The 24974-nt window shown below is 34.5% G+C and overlaps 1 protein-coding gene across 1 annotated transcript; it reads right to left on the minus strand.

The window, feature by feature from the left end:
- Positions 1-17389: 17389 nt before the first annotated feature.
- On the minus strand, positions 17390-22178 carry fam89a (family with sequence similarity 89 member A). The gene is made up of 2 exons (XM_056481380.1): positions 21765-22178; positions 17390-18635 (listed from the first exon to the last, which is right to left on the minus strand). Exons 1-2 carry the CDS (start codon positions 22014-22016, stop codon positions 18360-18362), a joined length of 528 nt encoding a protein of 175 aa, XP_056337355.1. The 5' UTR covers positions 22017-22178; the 3' UTR covers positions 17390-18359.
- Between the last annotated feature and the right edge of the window lie 2796 nt (positions 22179-24974).

Consider the following 24974-nt stretch of genomic DNA (forward strand, 5'->3'; position numbering starts at 1 on the left):
TTTAGATCAGGACTTTGGTGTGGTCATTTCGTTATTTCAGTGTTTTCAGCCATATATATATATATATATATATATATATATATATATATATATATATATATATATATATATATATATATATATATATATATATATATATATATATATATATATATATATATATATATATATATATATATATATATATATATATATATATATATATATATATATATATATATATATATATATATATATATATATATATATATATATATATTAATTCATTCATTTTCTTTTCTGCTTAGTCCCTTTTATTAATCTGGGGTGCCACAGCGGAATGAACCGTCAACTTATCCAGCATATCTTTTACACAACGGATGCCCTTCCAACCGCAAACCATCTCTGAGAAATATATTTGTTCTAAATGCATTATTTGCATTCTACATTTTTATTTTAAAGTCTCTCTACAAACACACAGTCATGTTTGAGCTGACCTTTGCCCTTTCCACATCCCCCTTTAAAGCTAGGCTAGACTTCAGAGCTTGTTGAGAAAGTAGAGTGTAATTAAGCATTTTTAATTTCTTAAAGTACTCGAGGATATTCTTAAAATATTTGTGCTTTATTGTGGAGTTTGTATTTTATTGGTGGGTTTTTTCATGTATACTTTACCATGTCCAAAGCATAATAACTTATGGTTACTACATAAAAATCAACAAACTGACTCCAGTTAATGATTCACTGATTCAAATGCTCCATTCAAAATGTGTATCCAGTTAACAATTCACTGATTCAAATATTCCAGTCTGAATGATTTTTCAGGTAATAATTCACTGATTCAAATTATCCAGTTAGAGCTAGTCTCCAATTAATAATTCACTGATTCAAATGATCCAGTCAGTGAGTATTCAGTTAATGATTCACTGATTCAAATGATCCAGTCTGAGTGAGTATTCAGTTAATGATACACTGGCTCAAATGATCCAGTCAGTGAGTATCCAGTAAATGATTCACTGACTCAAATAATCTAGTATGAGTGATTCTCCAGTTATTGATTTACTGATTCAAAGTCTGAGTGAGTATTCAGTAAATGATTCACTTATTCAAATAATCCAGTCAGTGATTATTCGGTTAATGATTTACTTATTCAAATAATCCACTCAGTGAGTATTCAGTTAAGGTTTCACTTATTCAAATAATCCAGTCAGTGAGTATTCAGTTAATGATTGATTTATACAAATAATCCAGTCAGTGAGTATTCAGGTAATGATTCACTTATACAAATAATACAGTCAGTGAGTTTCAGTTAATGATTCACTTATTCAAATAATCCAGTCAGTGAGTATTCAGTTAATGATTCACTTATTCAAATTATCCAGTCAGTGAATATTCAGTTAATGATTCACTTATTCAAATTATCCAGTCAGTGAGTATTCAGTTAATGATTCACTTATTCAAATAACCCAGTCAGTGAGTATTCGGTTAATGATTCACTTATTCAAATAATCCAGTCAAGAGTGAGTATTTAGTTAATGATTCACTTATTCAAATAATCCAGTCAGTGAGTATTCAGTTAATGACTAATTTATTGAAATAATCAAGTCAGGGAGTATTCAGTTAATGACTCATTTATTGAAATTATCCAGTCAGAATGAGTATTCGGTTAATGATTCACTTATTCAAATAATCAAGTCAGGGAGTATTCAGTTAATGATTCACTTATTGAAATAATCCAGTCAGAGTGAGTATTCAGTTAATGATTCACTTATTGAAATAATCCAGACAGTGAGTATTCAGTTAATGATTCACTTATTCAAATAATCCAGTCAGAGTGAGTATTCAGTTAATGATTCACTTATTCAAATAATCCAGTCAGTGAGTTTCAGTTAATGATTCACTTATTCAAATAATCCAGTCAGTGAGTATTCAGTTAATGATTTACTTATTCAAATAATCCAGTCAGGGAGTATTCAATTAATGACTCACTTATTGAAATAATCCAGTTAGAGTGAGTATTCGGTTAATGATTCACTTATTCAAATAATCCAGTCAGTGAGTATTCAGTTAATGATTTACTTATTCAAATAATCCAGTCAGGGAGTATTCAATTAATGACTCACTTATTGAAATAATCCAGTCAGAGTGAGTATTCGGTTAATGATTCACTTATTCAAATAATCCAGTCAGTGAGTATTCAGTTAATGATTGACTTATTCAAATAATCCAGTCAGAGTGAGTATTCAGTTAATGATTCACTTATACAAATAATCCAGTCAGTGAGTATTCAGTTAATGACTCATTTATTGAAATTATCCAGTCAGAGTGAGTATTCGGTTAATGATTCACTTATTCAAATAATCAAGTCAGGGAGTATTCAGTTAATGATTCACTTATTGAAATAATCCAGTCAGAGTGAGTATTCAGTTAATGATTCACTTATTGAAATAATCCAGACAGTGAGTATTCAGTTAATGATTCACTTATTCAAATAATCCAGTCAGAGTGAGTATTCAGTTAATGATTCACTTATTCAAATAATCCAGTCAGTGAGTATTCAGTTAATGATTCACTTATTCAAATAATCCAGTCAGTGAGTATTCAGTTAATGATTCACTTATTCAAATAATCCAGTCAGAGTGGGTATTCAGTTAATGATTCACTTATACAAATAATCCAGTCAGTGAGTATTCAGTTAATGATTCACTTATTCAAATTATCCAGTCAGGGAGTATTCAATTAATGACTCACTTATTGAAATAATCCAGTCAGAGTGAGTATTCGGTTAATTATTCACTTATTCAAATAATCAAGTCAGGGAGTATTCAGTTAATGATTCACTTATTCAAATAATCCAGTCAGGGAGTATTCAATTAATGACTCACTTATTGAAATAATCCAGTCAGAGAGTATTCGGTTAATGATTCACTTATTCAAATAATCCAGTCAGAGTGAGTATTCAGTTAATGATTCACTTATACAAATAATCCAGTCAGTGAGTATTCAGTTAATGATTCACTTATTCAAATAATCCAGTCAGAGAGTATTCGGTTAATGATTCACTTATTCAAATAATCCAGTCAGTGAGTATTCAGTTAATGATTGACTTATTCAAATAATCCAGTCAGAGTGAGTATTCAGTTAATGATTCACTTATACAAATAATCCAGTCAGTGAGTATTCAGTTAATGATTCACTTATTCAAATAATCAAGTCAGCGAGTATTCAGTTAATGATTGACTTATTCAATTCATCCAGACAGTGAGTATTCAGTAAATTATCCAGTCAGAACTGTTTACCAGTTAATGATTCAGTAATTCAAATGATATGGTTTACAAATCTGACTCAAAATGAGCCAACAGTGGAAGAATGAGTTATGTCCACTACTGGTAGCTTTATAAATTGACAATAATAACACTTTATAGGAATTAATACTACCAATTAGCATTTATGAATAGAACAATGCCTTAACCAATTTTAAAACCAGTGCAACTGACTGTAGCATCACTTAAACTTTTCTAACTTCTTTTCTAGCTCACTACTAAAAATGCTGTTGATTTTTTTTATTTATTTTTTTCTGCTTAACACCCAAACAACATCTGAAAAACAATTCAGGTATTCAAAGAATGACTTTGCGCAATTCATGTCAATTCTGAGTGGAGCGCAATCTTCCATTATATACTTATTGGATAATTCGATTTCAGGACTTGGATGCCATTTCACTTAAAAACAATTCTAAACTGTGAAACGGACTCAAAGAGATCCTTCAGACTTACATACTGTAATGAAGCACAATAAATGCTCATGAGCATTCACCCAACTTGTTTCGACTTGTAAACATTCCACACTGACCTGTGTTCAGTCACAACAATCTGATGATGACAAAAATATGAACTTTCACTTTATGGCTGTCTTTTCTTTCACATTATTTTTATCATTAGATAGAATTGAATCATTTATTTCAATTCCACCGCACCAGGTGTATATTTACTGTATGACTGTGACTGAAAATGTGTGGCTAAATGTCTGAGAAGAATTTAGCAAAGGTGGAGGTGAAATGTGCACTGCATTTAAAATAATGAGTTGACTTTACCTAAAAAAGTGAGTAAACCTGTTTCTTTTAAAATAAATAGTTGACTTTACTTAACCCTTTATGTACTGTTGGTAATGTTTTCATCCACTCTGGGATGATTTTGAGTCTTAATTTGGCCATAACTTTTTCTGTGTTTCAGCTAACAGAATGATTGTTGGTGACAAACCTTATTTTGACATATTTTGTGAAAATGCTTTGAATTTAAAAAAACTCAACGATACACTCTGTGCAAATGTACACTCTTCAAAATGAAGGTACACGAGCTGTTACTGGGGTGGTAACTTTTCAAAAGGTACACATTTGTATTTTAAGGGTCCATATTGGTACCTCAAAAGTATATATTAGTACCTAAACATTTTAAGAGGAAAATATTTGGACTTTTTAGGTACTAATATGTACCCTTGAGGTATTAATATGGCCTTGTAGGTACAAATTTACCTTTCGAAAAGGTACCACCCCAGTGACAGCTCGCGTACCTTTTATTTCTGAGAGTGTACTACCCTTTTGTTATGTTCGGGATGAAAACATCCACTGAATTAAACTGCTGCAAAAATGCATCAGATAAATATTTATTTCATTAATCTGTTAACTATTAAAACTAAAACTACTAAATTGCTCAGAAAATTACAGGATTTTAACTCCTTAATTGCCAAATTCAGAAATGATGTCAAGGTCTTAAACATGTGGAAGAACATTGCCTTTGATGGACTGTTGTTGATCGATTCTCAGTGTTGGTGGCTGTTTTTGCCCAGTTGACTTCCATTATAGCCACATTTTTTTGATTGCAAAACCCTGACACCAAATAATCATGCATTTTTAATTATTGGTAGATTTCCCTGTTGGGAAGAGGTCAAATTTGTCATTTTTACTGTTGATCATCAGTTGGCACCACCACCAGATAGGCTTGTTTGGCGGAGTTGAGGGAAAGATCGCGTTTTGGAGGGGCGTTGTAGGAGCGGCCCCTTGACAATGTCTCTGGGGGCCTCCTAAACATATGTGCCCTTAGAATCGTCCTAATTTACTCTAATTTATATATATATCTGATGCATTTTACAACAGTTTAAATCAGTAAATGTATTCATCTCTAACATAACAAAGAGGTAGTAAATTTGAACAGTGCACAAGGGTTAAAGTAAGTAAACCTGTTGCTTTTAGAACAATTAATTGACTTTAAAAAGTGAGTGAACCTGTCACCTGTTAAATTAAAGCTATGTGCATATTCCAAGTTACAACCAAGTTACTCACTTATTAAAGTAAAGCCAACTTATCACTTTTAGGGTAACGGGTTTACTCGCTTTTTTAAAGTAAATAATCACTTTTTACAGTGTAATAGCAACCCCAATCCCTGCTTTACCACGTTCTCTGTCGCATGGCCAGCAGATCTTTCCTATGTTGCATTTGGAGGCTGGAAAATCCCTGGTCAACGTGACACGGACACATTCTATAAAGATTACAATAATCCGACTCAATCTCCTGAACAGGTGCTCGGGCCCAAACTCAGAGGTGTGGATTGAGATCTAGCGATTTAGCGCATGGCAATAAAACACCCTCATATGGAAACACTGACATATACTCTAGACTTTCTTTGGCATGACTGTATCAGTATTGACCTGAATATCTATTAGATGAGCTGAGATATCCAGTTAAAGAAAGCACAGTGAATGTAATCATATCATCACTGGCCTGAAGCTGCAGCTGAAACGCTCACACTCTTGTTTCCCCTCAATATGTGCAAGATCTTGTGACTTTTAATCCTATTGTCAGTTTGCTCATGCCAGATCAGGGCAAGCACTGAGGGTTCTTGAGAATAGCAATATGCCTATTAGTGCTGGACGCTGTTCAAACAGCGATATTCAGTTAGCGAGAAGTATAGAGGGCATTGAGATTTCAAACACCTGACAATTCAATTCATCTTTTAACACTCTGGGTTATTTAAACACTAATTGGGTAAAATATGAACTAACTAGGCCTGTTACGATAAGGATTTGTTTGTTGTGCGAAATATTGTCACAGAAATGGTTGCAATAAGTGATAAAATTGTCATTTTGAGATCATTTCATGCCACTGAATATATAACGATTACATAACAGCATAACAATGCCAATAGCCATAAACACTTTCAAATACTTAGCATTCTTAAGGCTATTTAGATTCTACACTCACCGGCCACTTTATTAGGTAGACCTGTGAGTGGAGAACATGAGACTGTTTCCTATGACGCTCCAGAGACAGACGAGTCTTCGCCCAGCTTCCAGCCTCCGCCACTGAGACTGCAGCTCTGCACAAGACGTTTGGCCAGCGGAGAAATTAAAATGGTCGTGCCCAACTGAGCCTGGTTTCTCTCAAGGTTTTTTTTCTTCACTTCCGCCTTTAGTGAAGTTTTTTTTTCCCTCTCCGCTGTCGCCACTGGCTTGCATGGTTCAGGATCTGTAGAGCTGCGCATCGTTGGATTTGCTCTTCAATATTTGGACTCTCAGTAGTGATTATTAAACCACACTGAACTGAGCTAAACTGAACTGAACTTAAACACTACAAACTTAACTACACTGTTCCTATTTACTGTGACCTTTTATGTGAAGCTGCTTTGACACAATCTACATTGTATAAGCGCTATACAAATAAAGGTGAATTGAATTGAATTGAACCTGTCCAACTGCTTGTTAACACAAATTTCTAATCAGCCTATCACATGGCAGCAACTCAATGCATTTAGGCATGTAGACATGGTCAAGACGATCTGCTGCAGTTCAAAGCGAGCATCAGAATGGGGAAGAAAGGTGATCTAAGTGACTTTGAATGTGGCATGGTTCTTGGTTTCAGACGGGCTGGTCTGAGTATTTCAGAAACTGCTTATCTACTAGGATTTTCACACACAACCATCTGTAGGGTTTACAGAGAATAGTGTGAAAAAGAGAAAATATCCAGTGAGCGGCAGTTCTGTGGGTACAAATGCCTTGTTGATGCCAGAGGTCAGAGGAGAATGGCCAGACTGGTTTGAGCTGATAGAAAGGCAACAGTAACTCAAATAACCACTCGATACAACCGAGGTATGCAGAAGAGTATCTCTGAACACACAACACGTCCAACCTTGAAGCGGATGGGCTACAACAGCAGAAGACCACACTGGGTGCCACTCCTGTTAGCTAAGAACAGGAAACTGAGGAAACAATTCGCACAGACTTACCAAAATTGGACAATAGAAGATTGGAAAAACATTGCCAGGTCTGATGAGTCTTGATTTTTGCTGCGACATTCAGATGGTAGGGTCAGAATTTAGCGTTAGCAACATGAAAGCATGGCTCTAACCTGCCTTGTATCAGTGGTTCAGGCTGCTGGTGGTGGTGTAATGTTGTGGGGGATATTGTCTTGGCACACTTTGGGCCCATTAGTACCAACTGAGCATCATGTCAATGCCACCTGAGTGAACATGACAATGAGTTCACTGTTCTCAAATGGCCTCCACAGTCACCAGATCTCAATTTAATAGAGCATCTTTGGGATGTGGTGGACAGGAGATTCGCATCTTTAATGTGCAGCCGTCAAATCTGCAGCAACTGTGTGATGCAATTATGTCGTCAATATGGACCAAAATCTCTGAGGAATATTTCCAGTACCTTGTTGAATCTATGCCACGAAGAATTAAGTAAAATAAAGTGGCCGGTGAGTGTATAATTTGATGTTAAAAAGATAAATGTCCTATTATATATATATATATATATATATATATATATATATATATATATATATATATATATATATATATATAGAGCCTACTATTAAATGTTCTATTAGTTAAAGGGCACTTAGGTTAGCCCTTTTTTCAGATTTAATATAAGTTTTTTGCGTCTCCAGAATGTGTCTGTAAAGTTTCAGCTCAAAACACCCATCAGATTTTTTTATTATACCTTTTATTAAATTCCTATTTATAAATTTTTGCACTGGGTGGTGGTTTTGGTGTATTGCTCCTTTAAGGCTAGTCCTCCCCGCCCACCGTTTCTACCTGGCTTTCTGCGTGCCTTAATATCCTCCCTCGGCTGCCTCAGACAACAGACAGACTTAAAGGAAGCTGATCTCACTTAGCATTTATGAGAAATACTACAGTAAGGACTTTACCAATGAGTATTTGTTGTGCAGTTGCATTGATGAGTCACACAAAGTTCACGCACGCAGACAGACAGACAGACAGACAGACAGACAGACAGAGCGCCCGTTTAGCTTTGCACTCTTTTTGCACGCAAATGTGACAGGATACAGGTTAATCTCCACTGCTGTATGGATATCTCTTATGTTAATGTACAAAATAAACCTAATTTAACGTCCACAAACTGGGATTAAAGTGTCTTCCTTTATAATTGTTCTGACACGCGGCTGTGCTGATGAAGTGAAGCTGAAGTGAATCGCTGTAATTCTTTACACACATGCTCTGTTTTAAAACATTTTAAACTTGTAAAACTCACTCTTGATCACATTTGATGATGATTGATGAACCTAGCGAACTGAACAAACCTTTTATTCCCGGTTGCTTTGCACACGTCTGGTCTTGTTGATATGATTATACGTGACTACCGGGACATGTTAATACCTGCAGCTGTCAATCAATTCGGTGGGCAGGGGAACCGCACTCCTAAAGTTGCAGTCGATCTAAAAACCTCTCCAATTGGTCCACCTTTTTATGTTGTTAAATTTGAAAAAAAAAGGACTGGGTGTGTTTATATCACCCCAATATGACGGTCTATACACCATACATGCACATATGTCTGTCCAAATAGCTTGAAAAGTAGACTATTCACCATAGGTGCCCTTTAACTATCGAATTACAAATGTTGACAGCGGTGACGTAGAATGTTATTGTCTTTGTAAAATGGCTTTAACGTTATTTGTGAATTTGTAAATATATATATTGCATCACCAAAAATGATTGAGGTCATCTCAAAGTGTTGCACGACAAGTCGCTATATTGATTATTGTGACAGGCCAGGAACTAACCCAAACATTGGGTTAAATTTGGTCCTATTCATTTAATTTAAAAAATGTACCCAGCATTTGGGTTAGTTTTTTTTATACCCAAAAATGGGTTGAAATAACCTGGCTTCTTTTTTTAGAGAGAATTCATCTTGATTTCTATAGTGCTTTTTAAGTGTAGATAGTATTAAAGCAGCTTAACAAAGATGTATGAGCAATATCACACTTTATATATACACGATTATGCCGTCAAACTGTTGTATAAATGCAATATCACACTCATAGCAGTGCGATATGGCTGTACTGTATATCGGCACTGGTGGGAGGCATGCATTGACTCAAGCCCACAGGTCGAGTGCCTTAGTGCCCCCCACCAGTGCTGATATACAGCCATATCGCACTGCTACGAGTGTGATATTGCATTTATACAACAGTTCGATGGTGTAATTGTGTATATAAAAATGAAAATCAAACATGCAGAATCTAAAAATACGAGGAACTACTTTCTTCCGCCACTCAATCACATCTGCAGCTGATGTCAGAACAGCAGAAACCATTACTACTTCACAAATGTCACTTTAATTTTACTAATATTTGAATGATTCTCTAGAATAATATTAAAAATGATGACAAAACAAGTGATTTTTGCTCACATTTTAAGATTATAAGGCTAAACGGCATGAAATGCCATCAGTCTACAGAGTATTTTATCTGTTGCAATAGGGAGATCACAATAATTAACCCCGAAAAAGCCAGAGCAAAGCAAACACTAGCAGTTTCTTTGGTATAATTACAGCTCTACAAAATACAAAAGAGAGAGAGATTGACTATCACTTTCTTTGGTCTTCTCATGGCTGATGGCAGCTGATTGCACTGAATCCAATGCTCCAAAATTATTAATATTTAAAAATAGGCACTATCCTTATAAATAAAGTACATAGTTGCAATCTAAACAACTACATTCCTGACTAAAAAAGCCTCAAAGGTACATTATGTTGTCCAACAGCAACAATGTCCAACATTTAAATGTCACTGATCTACTGAAGAGCAGCTCCATCGATGCACACCAGTCATAACCAAGCATGATGTGACAGTAAGGAAGCAAAGAAACCAAAGTATCCCTAATTGACGAAAGTGAAGAACAAACTTTGGGAGAAACTGGGCTCAGCTGGGTGCGATCACTTCTCCTCTGGTCAAATGTCTTGGAAAGAGCTGCAGGATGGACATTATAGGACTTGAGAATGATACATGTCTGTAATACAGAAAGTGCAGGACCAAGAAGGTCACTGTGTTCTTTGCAGAAATCTTGACTCATCAATGATCATAACAACTATATGCTCTGGAAATGGGCCGGATCCAAGATTGTGACTTACACCATGTCATAACTACACACATCATCTATTTCATGTTAAAAAGAGTTTCAGTCCTAACCATCTGTAACAACCATTTCTATTTCTGCAATGTAGCAGCAAAACAACAGCATATACTACTACTATGACAATACTCACCTCATGCACTGATTATGTGCTTTATTCAGTGTTAAATGCTGTGAGTTTGAACCTTTTTACGTTTGTTTTTTTTATTGCCAAACTAATGAAAGCAGCAGTTCATCTCAGATCTTGAAAACTAACTAGCAAACAGTTTAAAAACGAAACAACAACGTCATACACTCAGTCCAATTACTTTTAATATTGTTAAATAGATTTGATGTATTAATTAGATTATAACCATTGCCATTTTATCTGGAGTGCAGTGGCTGGTATTTAAATGAATGACTGGTACTTAAATGCTTCTGCCGAGTCGTGTTGCGTCATATTTGGTGCAGAAAGCTGCAATCTTGTCATGTCACATGTAGTTAGAATACAGTGTTTTGCTCTTGACTTATCAATGACCATATAGCATATGCCATGTTTTTAAAAATTGTATGTCACTTTTACTTAGCGGAACTAATTAAAGTGGAGATGTTTGCATGGGGAACCATAAAAATGATGCACCACTATGAGCAGGCAAACATTACACACAGTAGCACCGCTAGCATTCAGTAATTTTTTACTGGAACAATAGGGTATATGCCGAACTAGTGTTGTTCCCATACTGATAAACTTCCGGTGACCTGTTATTGTGAGTTTTTTTCCATTTTATACGGTTCCTTTTACAGCATCGATGTTGTAAAGTAATTAAAATACAATCAGTTAAATAGACTTTGGCATTCATTCAATTGCTCAAGCGTGAAACGAGACAAAAAGCCGTTTGCTCGCACGCGCCTGTCAGAATAGGCAGGCTAGCGCAGAAGCTCCATTGAATATACTGGGGTAAAATAAATGCTCATATTATAAAGACGTGGCGGAGGAAAATGTCATTTAATGCAGTGCTTCTTGTACAATCTGAGACCCACTTTATATCGGATATCACTCAGCCAGTGGAGATCGCTGATTTTTAAAGAAAACAGACCTTAAACGTGCCGAATTTGCATTGGCATACACTTCAGCAGAACAATTAACCCAGGTTACTGGCAAATTAAAAGTCATATTAGCATGCTTTAGCATATACCCCATATCTTTAATAATATAAACTGGACTCAAGTTTGGTCATTATTTCAATTTTTTTATTACAAATAAGGCTAAAGAAATATCATTTAAATTACCTCATAGAGTTTATCATAAAAAATTATTTCTTCACAAATTTTAAATTGATATTGAGTTAGAATGCTGTTTTTGTGAAAGCTTTGATGAAACTATTTCACATTTATTTTGGTCTTGCCAATATACTCGACTTTTTTGATTAATGTTGAAGCTTTTATTGCTTATAATACTTTAAAGTCATATTTCTTATCTTATTAACGTGATTTTGGGGTATTATGTTAAGGATCGCTGTTTAAAAGATGCTGGTTTTATTATAAACTTTATTTTATTGTTATGTAAATTTCACATACATACATCCAAGTTTGCCAAAAGCAAACCCACTTAATGGTGCTGGAAAAAGAGATTCAAAGTGTATAAAAGTGATTTCCAAGTCTAAAAATAGAAAAGCAAGTAGAACAATTAATATATTCTCCTCCTTTAACCTTTTTACATAAAAATGTTTGTATATATGTGATTCCTGTAGTAAAAGTGCATTAATAACTAAAATTGGAAAATGTGTGTAAAATATTTGTATGTAATTTGATAATTATGTACCCTCTCTGTGTGTTTTTTTCTTCTCTTCTTTAATTTCATTTTTTTTTCTCTCACTTATTTAATTCTTGTTAAGAAATGTAAAGTGATTTTATTGTATAAGAAAACTGTACATGCTGGTTCTTGTTAATAAAAAGCATTCAAGAAGCTAAGTGAATGTTAAGGCTTATGCTTTCTTGAGTTTCTCCCTTCTGTAACCAGCTAATGAGGTATGTTTGTTATTGGTTTTGGATGATTTGAAGTGTAATGTTATCTTATTTGTTTGGTGTTTGTATTTAATTGTGTTCGTTCATGAGCTCTACGTTTTTTTTTTTGTAAGTTACATAGTATTCTAGAAGATTATGGTGTGATTTATTTGTTATATTGTTTGTGATCTTGGTGTGGTGCTGTTAACAAGGCCAATAGGGGGCGCTGGTTGTTGCTAGATTGGAAATGGTTGTGGCCGGAAGTTAACGAGAATTATTCATATTATTTATTAAATTTCTCATTTGTTGTATTTTATTAACATCTACCCCCACCCCAACCCTAAACCCAACCATCACAGTACTGTAAAAATATTAATTATTGTTATACAGTGTCATTAAAAAATGCTATATTATTGTGCAAATCGCACTTCCGGTTGGCTGCGTATCCGATCTAGACTTTACCAGGGGTGCTCAACCTGCGGTTTGTGTGGGTCCTAATACCCCAGTATATTGACAGGGACTCTATACTGAGTGTGTCCTGAGTCATGGCTGGGCGTCGCGGACAGCTGCCGACTTGCAGCGCAAGTGCTCAACAGTGCTTTAACAGTGCTCAACTGGTCTGAGTTCTGTTCCATGTGGAGGCAAATTAAGTATAGCAAACTAAAAGTCTTACTGGTTTACTATTGGCCAGTATCATATGTGACAGGTTGTCCTGCCCTCAGTGAACACCAATAAGGAAAGAGATGTAAAGATGAACATTAATCTTTTTTTATTATGAGAGAATATTAAAATAATATAAAAAAATCATGCTGACTAATTTAGCAAGTAGAATCAAGGAAATACCTTTGGAATGAAATGAGAATTTTGCCATTTTTAAAATATTAATGTGTGTATTTATATTGTATTGGAACATCTGATTTGTCAAATTTAGTTTAATGCGGAAACACAATTTCATGCAGTGAGCTCTTGTATGCTGCCTGTTTTAGCTATGTAGGTCAACTCTATATTTTATGCATAACATTATTTGCTGTGCATATTTCTGCATCAATAATAAGTCTCAATGTGCTGTTCTAATTTCATAATATCCATGCTGTGCAGTGTATGTGTGTTTCTGCATACACAGAGTAAATTGCCAAATGAGAAGTATAAAAAACTTAATGGATGAGTGAAAAATTGTATCCCACAATGCTGATGGATGAAATTGACAGTATTGGTTGTATTTTTCATTCAATATTGGATGTGAACTGCGTAATAATTGGCAGAATTGCATTAAAATGCAAAATAAACATGATGGAATGGGCTACAAGCGTTAGTGTTTCTTGATGGTAAACTTCAAGTGAAAGGTTAATGTGACTATTTTATAAGGTTCCTTTTACAGCATCGACATCGTAATGTAATTAAAATACAATAAACTTAATCATTCATTTGTTCAAATGTAAAAGAAGATGATTGACCGTATAACTGCTAGCGCCATCAGTATTAGCAGACTAGCACAGAAACTCCATTCAAAATACTGAGGTAAAATAAATGTCTATGTTTTAAAGAGATGGCAGGGAAAATGGAATTTAATACAGTTCTTCTTGTCTGGCCTGATACCCACTCTCTATCAAATATCTATTAGGCAGTGAAGATCACTTATTTTTAAAGAAATCAAATCATAAACGTGGGGATTTTGTAATGGAAAGACAGTTCACTGGAAGCAGGCAGCTGGCTGGCTGAAAAATAAAAGTCTTATAAACTCATCAAAGTGAAATATTACGTGACAACTACAAGCCCGAAACATTTTCTTATATATTTAATCATAGTTAATCATATTTCGTTAATAGCAGGAATTATATACTTTAAAATAGTGACCGAATATTTTGCCTAAAGTTGGCCTACTGGAAAATGGCGACAGTTAATGGAAAACTAATTTACATTAATATTAAAGTGAAGTAAAAAAAAAAAAAAAAAACAAGACAACTATACATTATATTATTTATTTTGCCTTGCTAACACACACACAATAAGACATACAAATGGGATCATCTGTACTATTCTCACTTTAAACACGTCTGGAAAAACATTCAAGAACCTGGACTGACCAAAAACATCAAAGTTGAACACACAAAAGCCATCAAACTGAATAAATCAGCATTCTTTGTGTACAAAACAACTGCAGAAATCATTTCACAACCAACCACAGAGATCAAAACGCTCGACGTCTACGCACATTACGGAAAAAAACGAGCGGGACTTTCCGAGCAGGATCACAGCGATAAACCACCTCGGGAAAGCAGATAATGAGGCGGTGATGAGATGTTTTCAGGGTGGAACTTTATTCCTAATGAAAGGGACTGAAACGGATACACGAGGATGCTGGGTGTATATTTAAAAATAACGCGATAACAGAGCGCCAATGATGGCAGAAACACCAGGATTCGAAGCCGAGGTGCATCAAGGCACGATGTGTGAAATTCACTGCTGCTTTTGGTCAAAGCGCCTACACCGTCTTGCTGGTTGCATAACAAGATCCTTATTTGTTTATTATTGTTACGTTTTGACCCAGGAAGAATATAAATGGTAAGAGTGTTCAAATCGATTCGGGACTTTTACAAAAAGAGCTACTCGATTGTATATGCTGGTGTGAGAAAAACATCTGAAAGGGGCAGTTCACCCGAAAAACCGAATTCTGTCATCATTTTGAATGAATGGTAGCCATTGATTTCTAATCTTTTATGTACTACTAAGCAGTCAATGGCTAGCATTTATCAAAATAGATATGTTTCCATCCATAAATGCGAATTAGGCTTTGCACAAAATTTAAATACAGCGTAAAACATTTGCGAATAAGTACAAAATAGTCACTTCCTGGTAACCTTTTCTTGTATAATAAATTACTTGCGTTTCAGAAGACGAATGTACAGTGGATTTTGGGAGTGCAGACGCTCAAGACGTAAAAATATTAAACCACTTTGAAGACAGACTTTGGCTGAGAAACTATTGAATGACCAGAATGAAATTTAAGATGATTTACTACATAGTCTGCTGATTTGTGCAGTATTGCCATCTTTTCGCAAACATTTTTATCATTGCATGATCTCATGCGCAAAAAGTGTATTTGCGAATTTTTCTTATCGTTTAAAAACGTTTGTCCTACTTAATTGTGTACATACATTTTTTTAAAGATTTTTCAAAAATGATGCGCATCTTGCCATTTTCTTTACACATTTTTCATGCAATATTACAAAGTGCACATAAAAATTGGTACATTGAAATGTTTACCTTTTTTCTGCGCATGCTGACATTTATTCAATAAATGTGTTTTATCATAGAATATGCACATTTTTCTTACCGTATAATAAGTTTGTTTTTTTTCATTTGTGAGCATACATGTTTTTTAGTACAAATTTTCAAAAATTATGCGCATCTTGGCGTTTCTTTACGAATTTCTTATGCAATATTCCAAAATGCACATAGCCTCATAAGTTTTGCACAAACGTTTGAGTAAATTAGAGAAAATCATTTTTGGGTGAGCTGCGCCTTTAAGATCAAGCCAACGCAATCTCAAGGCACTTCATAACTATTCGATTTAGTGGCTAATTCATATGAACTTATTTGTACAATTTAGTACGATTTGCTTATCCCCCAATGATGATTGGGTTTAGAGGTGGCGTTTGGTTCCATCTTTCTTTTTAAAAATGTTATATTTTCATATAGGATTAAACTTTTCGTTAGCTTAAGGATTAAGCTAACGAATTAGCTACTAATTTAAAATAGTTACGTTTCCTCGTGAGATCAGGCTGGATCAAACACACAAGAGGTAGAAAAGATTCTCTCCTTGCTGATATTACAATTTTCATACACTTAAAGACTTCTCAAATCACAGAATTAGAGGATCCATAAATCTTGAATTCCAGGCGTTCAATTCTCCAAAACGTCCCAAAATAATACACATTTACATAATAAAACAGCATGCTATGATAACATTCATGATATGCATACACTGATAAGTTTTGTCGGACCTACATCCATACGTTCTTGTCAAAAAACTATTTTTGGATTTTGCTCACATTATGAATACTTGACATTTGAGCAAAACTGAGACATGATGCACTGAGAGGAAGACTGAATCAGAGCAGCAATGACAGGTAAATAATAAATAAAACACTACAATACATGATCTAGCACAGGTTTTTTGTACACGGGGTGGGAAGGAAATGTCATGGTGCTGATTGCAGCTGGTTATTAATGCATTTAGATATGTTCGTAAGGATTTATGCGTTGAGTAAATGGAGATTTTGTTTTGGTGATGCTGTTACAACCTCTTTGTGCTGGTTATTATACCCTGGATTACATTTCAGCGAAGATTAGGTAGCACTTCCAGCATATTCAGAATTCAGACATTCCATTCAAACGAAACCCTGTTTTCTGCAAGCACCCAAATGAGCAACGGCTCAGCAAGAAGACTAAATCTAAAAGGATGAAGCATTAAATTAAGGTCTTTAAATTCGTTAACATACAGCAACGGGGAATGAAATAAATAATGAAGAGACTACTTGAAAGTTCTTAGTATCTATGGATTTATTTGTGTATTGTTTAGATTATGTTGGTGTCTGCTTTTCTCCCATTGACTTCCATTATAACCACATTTTTTGATTGCAAAGCTTTGATTCTAAATAATCATTCTTGATTGCTGGTGGTTTCCCTATTGGGAAGAGGTCCAATTTGTCATTCGTACTGTTGATCATCATGTTAGGGTTAACCCTTTAGATAGGCCTGTGCAAAACAGTTAATTTGAGTTCTACAGATCATAGTGTCTATGCTTAAATGTACCTACTATGTTCTGAGATGCTTATTTTGATATACTCAGACATATCAAGTTAAGTGCGCAAAGGTCTCTCACACACAATACTCGAAATAACTCCATTTAAAAGTCAGAAACTAAACTTTTTAGCATTGTAACTGATAATCAATAGCAAAAATTACAAATTGTACCTCTTCTGGGCAATTGGAGTTGCCCAGAGTATTGTTGAGTTTTTGAATATTTGCAAATAATTTTCTCAAAATGTGTGTCAAAATAAGATTTGGCACCAAAAATTATTCCATTTGCTGAAAAACAGAGAATGTTGTGGCTCAAATTTAGACTCAAAAATCCCCCCAGAGTCAATGAAAACATCCCCAACAGCACAAGTACATTTGTGGTAAGGTTAACCAATGAAACCTTATTGTAATATTATATTAATGTATTTACTAACATGAAAAACCATGAACAATACATTGCCTACAGCATTTATTGAACTTTGTTCATGTTAATTCATCAAAATAAAGCCATTCTTTTGAACTCATGTGCATTAACTAATGTTAAACAGAACTTGGGATTTTAACTATATAGCGTAATAAACATTCTGCTTTCCTAGTTCATGTTAGTAAATAAAATGACCTTACATTAACTACTGAAACCTCATTGTAAAATGTGATCATATTGGCTTTATTCTAAAAACTTCTGATAGGATTTATTTCAAGTTAAAATATTGATTATGAGTTGATCAGAATTATGTTTTTTTTTTTTTTGTAATTTAATGCTAAAATTAATTTTATTTGGAATTCAATTTTACTTTGGAATTATTTTGAAATTATTCCAGAAATGTCATTGGTAATTTATGGAATACAACAAATAACTATAAATGATAAATCAAGCAGTCTCTTCTTCATTGTTTTTCCCCCATAGCTGTACGTTTAAACACGATTTTTTGTAAACATTATGAAATGATACGCTTCTCCACTTACGTAAAAGAAAAAACAAGATTATAAAATTTCCAATGTTGATTAAATCAGGAAAACAAACAAAGAAAATAATATGTAGTATATTATAGAATAAATAATATGTATATTTCCTATATATAAAGAGTCTGCTGTAAAACTAAACAACGGCAGCAAACTAAATCATGGCACAGCTTGTTTTGATTAAAGAAAATAATAAGTCGTGGTTTATATTGTGATATGGAAGGAGTCATGTATCCAGCTGTCCTTGGATGTCCCGTTCTTAGGGGATGTATCATTTCCATCAGGCGTTTCAGCTGGCGTCATTGCGGATTCAGTATAATATTCCTCGTCTTCATCGAAATAGCCGTTCTCCATGCCGTATGGTCCATCCACACTGGATACAGCCGAGAGGTCCTGACAGCTGCCCTTATACTCCTGGATGGACTCGTGAAGAGACCAGAGCTGACAAAGAAGAGACATGTCCTGCTGCCGCAAGCCCACCTGCGCACACACAATGTTACAGAGAGCACAGACAATCAATACCAGACATCTGCTCTTAAGTCTACTTAAAGTTTGTAGTCAAATAGTGTAGATTTTGTGCCTTACTTTTTAGCTTTAGAATATAGATAGGCTAATGCTAAAAAATGCCCTCAGACTGCCCAAACACTGAATTGTAAACACTGTTGATTATGATTTTTTTTTCCACTTTAAGGGGTTTTAAATCAAAGTAAATCAGGAATTCCAGCATTACGGATGTGACCTTTGCAGTGAAAACTTGAAATATAAACTCCGAGGAATGTAAAATGTTAACAGCATATTGAGACATCGGTTTATATTTTCCAAACTATTGAACAACAAAGTTTAGTCCAATTTTAATTGAGGGGATTAAATGTGCATTGTGAACACTGGGGGAGATGAGATTACTTCTTGAAATGTGTAAAAATCTGCATGGAATTGTAGTAATATTTTATAATAGTAATAATAATATTTTATCAGTAACTGTGAATCTTGTTTTTTGACAAATTAGCTTTTTCCCAGTCGTAAGTTGGTTTAGATGATAGTAAATGTAAAGTTTTGTACACTCATGGGATCACTACACGTTCAAAATACTATAAACCAAACATTTTGGGGTATCACAGGTAAATAAGAGTGTCCCTTATTTGTTTATATATGAAGATAGCATTCATAATACTATTTGAAGTGAACATTGTTGGGAATTACAGTAATATTACAACATACTCAAGTAATAATAACAATAATAATATTAGGGTCAAGACAGGAATTTATGGAATTTATAAATGTTTTAAAAAGGATCCGTTTGTGTTCAAATTAGGGCTGCATGATACTGGAAAAATATGCAATATTGTTGAGTATTGCGATAAGGATATTTCTTATTATATAACATTTACCTAGAAAAAGTTTGTTTTTTATTAGCCATGTTTTAAACCATTTATGTAATGATGATATTGCAATAAACGTAAAAGATATTTTTCAGATCTAATCAAGAAAAAAAAAAAAAAAACACCAAAAAAAACAAACAAACTTGCAAACATTTAGTCTTTAAAAGACTGAATGAGTGAAAACCTCGGCAGATATTCAGATAGTTGTGTTCTGACTGTTGTCACTTTCCTCTCTTGTTGGACTCCCACCATTAGTGCTTATTTTTAGATCTGGGTTCACCATTAGGCCGCTTCGGCCAATAGCAGAACAGAAACTACTGGGAAGGTGGGGCTAAAGATAGCACAGCCCCATCTGATTGGTCAAATTTACAGAAACGACCAATGCATAAAAAATGCAATTGATCACAAATCTCTGCAATGTGTAAATAGCATATATACGATAACAATAATTTTGAGATATATATTGTGTATCCCTAATTGAAATAGTGATGAATAGCTAGTTCCAAATGTATGAACCAAAGAATCAAATCAAACATTGTTGGAAACCACAAAAGTTTAAAATATTGTAAACAAACATGGGATGTTTAAATGATTAAATCAATAATTTTTCAGGCATCCCTGCCTAGTTACAAATTTTAAAGTCTAATCAAAATAGTTGGAGATAGCAATATTAAAAACAATTAAACATCATCATTGGCATTCTCAAAACATTTAAATCGATTGTTTGGGGTATAACTGACTATTCTGAATCTACAAACCACTTTTAAAGTCAAACAATTTCCATGATCAGGTCAAAATCATTTAAACAAACATTTTTGGCCATCACAAGCTAGTTTCCAAATAATTAAATAAATGTTGTAAAGCATAAATGTTTAAATAAAACAGTTAAAGATAAGGGTCTAGACCACAATATTTGATGCAAACATTTTTGAGCATTAATTGTATCCCTTTTAGGCAACACTGCCTTAGTTATGCTTGTTCGAACCCTAACACTCAAATAAAAATACTTTGAAATGGCATGATTAAAAACAAATAAACATTTTAGAACCATGCCCAAATTTTATAAAACATTTTTGGCCGTCACTGGTTTAAATTGATAATTTTGGACAGTGCAGGCTAATTCTCAATACTCAAAACAAACATTGTTTTATTAACAAAAAATTACATCGCTTCAAAGTCATTTAAACATGCATTTTTCAGTTTCAAATGTATGAAGCAAAGAATCAAATCAAACATTATTGGAAACCACAAATGTTCAAATTAAACATTTGAGGATGGTTTAGATCAAAATATCTGAAATAAACATTTCTGGCCATTAATAGCTTGTTTAAATTATTTAAATAATCCCTTTTTAGATGTCACTCCCAGGTCGCGAATATTCTAAAGATAACACTCAAATCAAAATACAATTTTATAACATTTTGGCAATCTCTGGTGTTTTCGAAAGATTTAAATGTAAATTTGGGACATAAATGGCTAGTTTGTATAAACTATAAATACACACAATGCTATTCAGATTGATCAATTTTTATTAAACAATATTGTTGTTAAATACCAATAAAACTTCCGTATACGTTACAAACCGATCATTATTCGACGAAAATAAAACCATTTCCAAGAACACCGCATAAAATTATTTTTTGTAAATATAGTTACAAAATGATCAACTTGAATGATCGGAACTAATCTGTGACAATCAGAAATTGTATCGGTCTTCTTGGAAAACCGTTTTATTTGTCAAATAATGTTCGTATTCGTAACGTTTGTAACGTATTCACATGTTTTATTGATATTTAACAACAATTTTAGTATAAACTATACATACCCATATAATATGCTGTTTAGATTAGATAAATTTTTGTTAAACAATATTGTTGTTAAAGATCAATAAAACTTCCGAATACGTTATAAATCGATCATTATTCGACAAAAATAAAACCATTTCCAAGAACACTGCATCAAAATAATTTCTGAGCATCACCGATTAGTTCCGATCATTCGAGTCGATCATTTTGGATGCGTTTAAATATTTAGAAAACTACAAAGTTCCCTGAGAACTTTTATTTCTGTTCAAAGACTCTCAGAAAGGTTCTATTCTCGTCAGTGCGGTCCAAACCTGCTGTCTGGGTGGGAATCTCAGTACTCGGCTTTTTAAACACAGGCACTGACAAGTTAACAGAACGCCTGCAGTAAGAGAGAACAGCTGTTGCTTATATTCTGCAAGCCTTACCATCTCTTTCCTGAGCAAAGCCAGGGCGGCATCCAGGTTCGCGGGCTTGTTTGCCAGCAGATTGTCTGCGTTGTTCCTGCCTCGGCTCAGATCGTCCTGGATCATGGTCTTCTTCACGTACATCCTCTCCATGTCCCTCCACGAGCCGCCGCTGGAGTTCAGCAGCCCGCTCAGGCTCTTGGGCAGCGGCGGCAGACCCTCGATACAGGCCAGCACACCGCCCGCCGCTCCGTTCCCCACCTTACCATTCATACTAACATTAACAAACAACGCGCTCTACTTACGGACGACCGGGGCATGTGCTGCTTTTCTCAAAGACTTAAGCAGTCGGACGTCGAAAAGGCCATGTAACGTTAACAGCGAACGCTCCGAACAACACCTATAATCTGTGGGGCTGGAGCTCAGCTCGCGCTCACTTCCTGTCGCTTTAAAGAGAAGCAGAGCAGACTGGGCGTGGCCACCGATGACGGACAGGAGGCTCGTTGAATATTCATGAGAATTAAGTTGTGATTTAATCTTCTGATCAGTGCGACGGCAGCGCTATTGTTTGGTAACCTACATTTTGTTGACATGTTTCTATAACAATATTTAGATTTGTTAGTAAGCTGCTTTAAAAAATATTATTTCGTGAAATATATTACTACAAACATTATTTACATTTGGTACTGGAATGATTTTACAATATACATTCATTTATTCATTTTCTTTTCGACTCCCCTTTTTTAGTCAGGGGTCGCCACAGCTGAATGAATCGCCAACTTATCCAGCACATGTTTTACACAGCAGATGCCCTTCCAGCTGCAACCCATCACTGGGAAACACCCATACATTCTCATTCACACACATACACTACGGACAATTTAGCTCACCCAATTCACCTGTACCACATGTCTATGGACTTGTGGGGAAACCCAGAGGAAACCCAATCAAACGCGGGGAGAACATGCAAACTCCATACAGAAACATCAACTGACCCAGCCGAGGCTCAAACCAGCGACCTTCTTGCGGTGAGGTGACAACACTACCTACTGTCCTGTTTTTACAACATATAAATGCTTTTTATGCAGTGGATGGTTTTTCCAATATATAAATTATAAACATACATTCATTTTCTTCTTCGGTTTAGTCCCTTTATTAATCAGGGGTCGCCACAGCGGAATGAACCGCCAACTTATCCAGCATATGTTTAATGCAACGGATGATTTTACAATATAGAAATTATAAATATACATACATTAATTTCCTTTTTAGGCTTAGTCACTTTATTAGTCAGGGGTCGCCACAGCGGAATGAATCACCAACTATCCAGCACATGTTTAACGCAGCGGATGATTTTTACAATATATAAATTATAAATATACATACAATTTTATGCTATTGAATTAAATAAATTTTTATTAAACAATATTGTTGTTAAATATCAATAAAACTAAAGTTGTTATATATAATAATGAAGAATGTTATTTAGATTTCCTACTGACAATAATTAGAATATATAATAATAATAATGCATATTATTTAGCGTGGTTACTGCCGTTTCAAAAACTATATTTCATAAAAATGTAACAAACAAATAAAAATAATCTGTAAATATTATTTTGTTTGTTACTGGCTTGTTTTAAACAAATATTATTTTTAAATAAATAAATAACGTGTAAAATAATTTTGTATTTGTCACAGCTATGTTTTAAATAAACAATGTTTTGCTAATAAATATGAAAAAAGAATAAACTTATTTACATAATAAGTAAGCTGTTCTAAAATATGTTTTCTAAAACAAAACAAACAAACAAACAAACAAATGCGAATGTGCTTCATCTCTGCTTGTAAGAGTCCAATTAAGCCCTGGCTTTTTGATTACTGGGTTAAATCCAGATCACGGCGCTCTAATGGCAGCTCAGCACATGGGCAGGAAATGGCCAGATGAATTGACCGAGGGTGAGGTCAGGGCCGGAATCCCAGCACGGAACAAAGGTGTCAGTATCGAGCAGATGGTGACCACGAGCAGCCACGGTCCGCCTCGCTGACACAACACACATACACAGCTGCACACAAAACACTGACACAAGGCCATGACAAAGAGAAAATGCTCGCGCACACACACACAGATGCGAACACATACACCCTCACCACCTCTTTTACCAGCCAATGAGGTAAAAACACAAAATAAATACACACCAAAAAAAGCTCAACCACAGTCTGCTTGGAATTGTTATCAGTACATTGGGATAAACATCTGACCGCGTGGACATTTGGTCACCTTTAAAGGGCCAGTTCACCTAAAAAATAAATAAAAAATAAAAAAAATTACACATATATATATATATATATATATATATATATATATATATATATATATATATATATATATATATATATATATGTGTGTGTGTGTGTGTGTGTATATATATGTAAATAAATAAAATAAACAAATAAATTATTCACAGTCTACTTATACGGTTCGCTTAAATCCATTCATTTATTTTCTTTTCAGCTTAGTCCCTTTATTAATCTGGGGTTGCCACAGCGGAATGAACTGCCAACTTATCCAGCATATGTTTTATGCAGCAGATGCCCTTCCAGTTGCAACCAGTGGTGTGAAGTAACAAATTTCAAATACTCAAACTACTATAATTGAGTAGTTTTTCTCAAGAATTGTACTTTACTGTTTACTTTTAAAAATGTGTACTTTTACTCACCCTTGAGTACATTTTTTAGTGCTGTATCTGTACTTTTACTTTACTACTTTCCTTCAACCTGCAGTCACTACTTTATTTTTTCTTGTCTAGGGGGATTAGAAAAATTAGTCCTGTGATTCCTGTCCAATCAAATTGCACATAGAAGTAAAGAGGTAAATCGCATCATGATAAACTACCTCAAGACGTGGGCGATTTATAATTGCAGCAAACTGTTTGGAAGCATTACAAGTGTCTAAGATGTTCAAAATCTTCACATGCATTGACACAGAGACTGTTTAGATGCATGTCACTGATGAGAAGATGACGGATGTTTACTGTATGAAGAACGAAATGGCCTAAACACTCAGCAGGCACAAGACGTCAACATGACGTCAGAGTGACGTTGTAACCCAACATTGTGGCAACGTTACATTTTGTTTGGAAATGAAAATCGGGTTGACATCAGAACTCATCGTCAGGTTGACGTCAATGTCCAACCTAAAATCAACCAAATATCAACATCTATTGATGT

This window comes from Danio aesculapii, chromosome 20 (genome assembly GCF_903798145.1).
Source record: "Danio aesculapii chromosome 20, fDanAes4.1, whole genome shotgun sequence".
Classification (NCBI taxonomy): domain Eukaryota; kingdom Metazoa; phylum Chordata; class Actinopteri; order Cypriniformes; family Danionidae; genus Danio; species Danio aesculapii.

Coding starts and splice junctions, on each gene's coding strand:
- fam89a (XM_056481380.1), bottom strand. CDS start 22,016: ATGAATGGTAAGGTGGGGAACGGAGCGGCGGGCGGTGTGCTGGCCTGT. Junction 18,636..21,764: donor CTTTGCTCAGGAAAGAGATG/GTAAGGCTTGCA, acceptor GTGTGTGCGCAG/GTGGGCTTGCGGCAGCAGGA.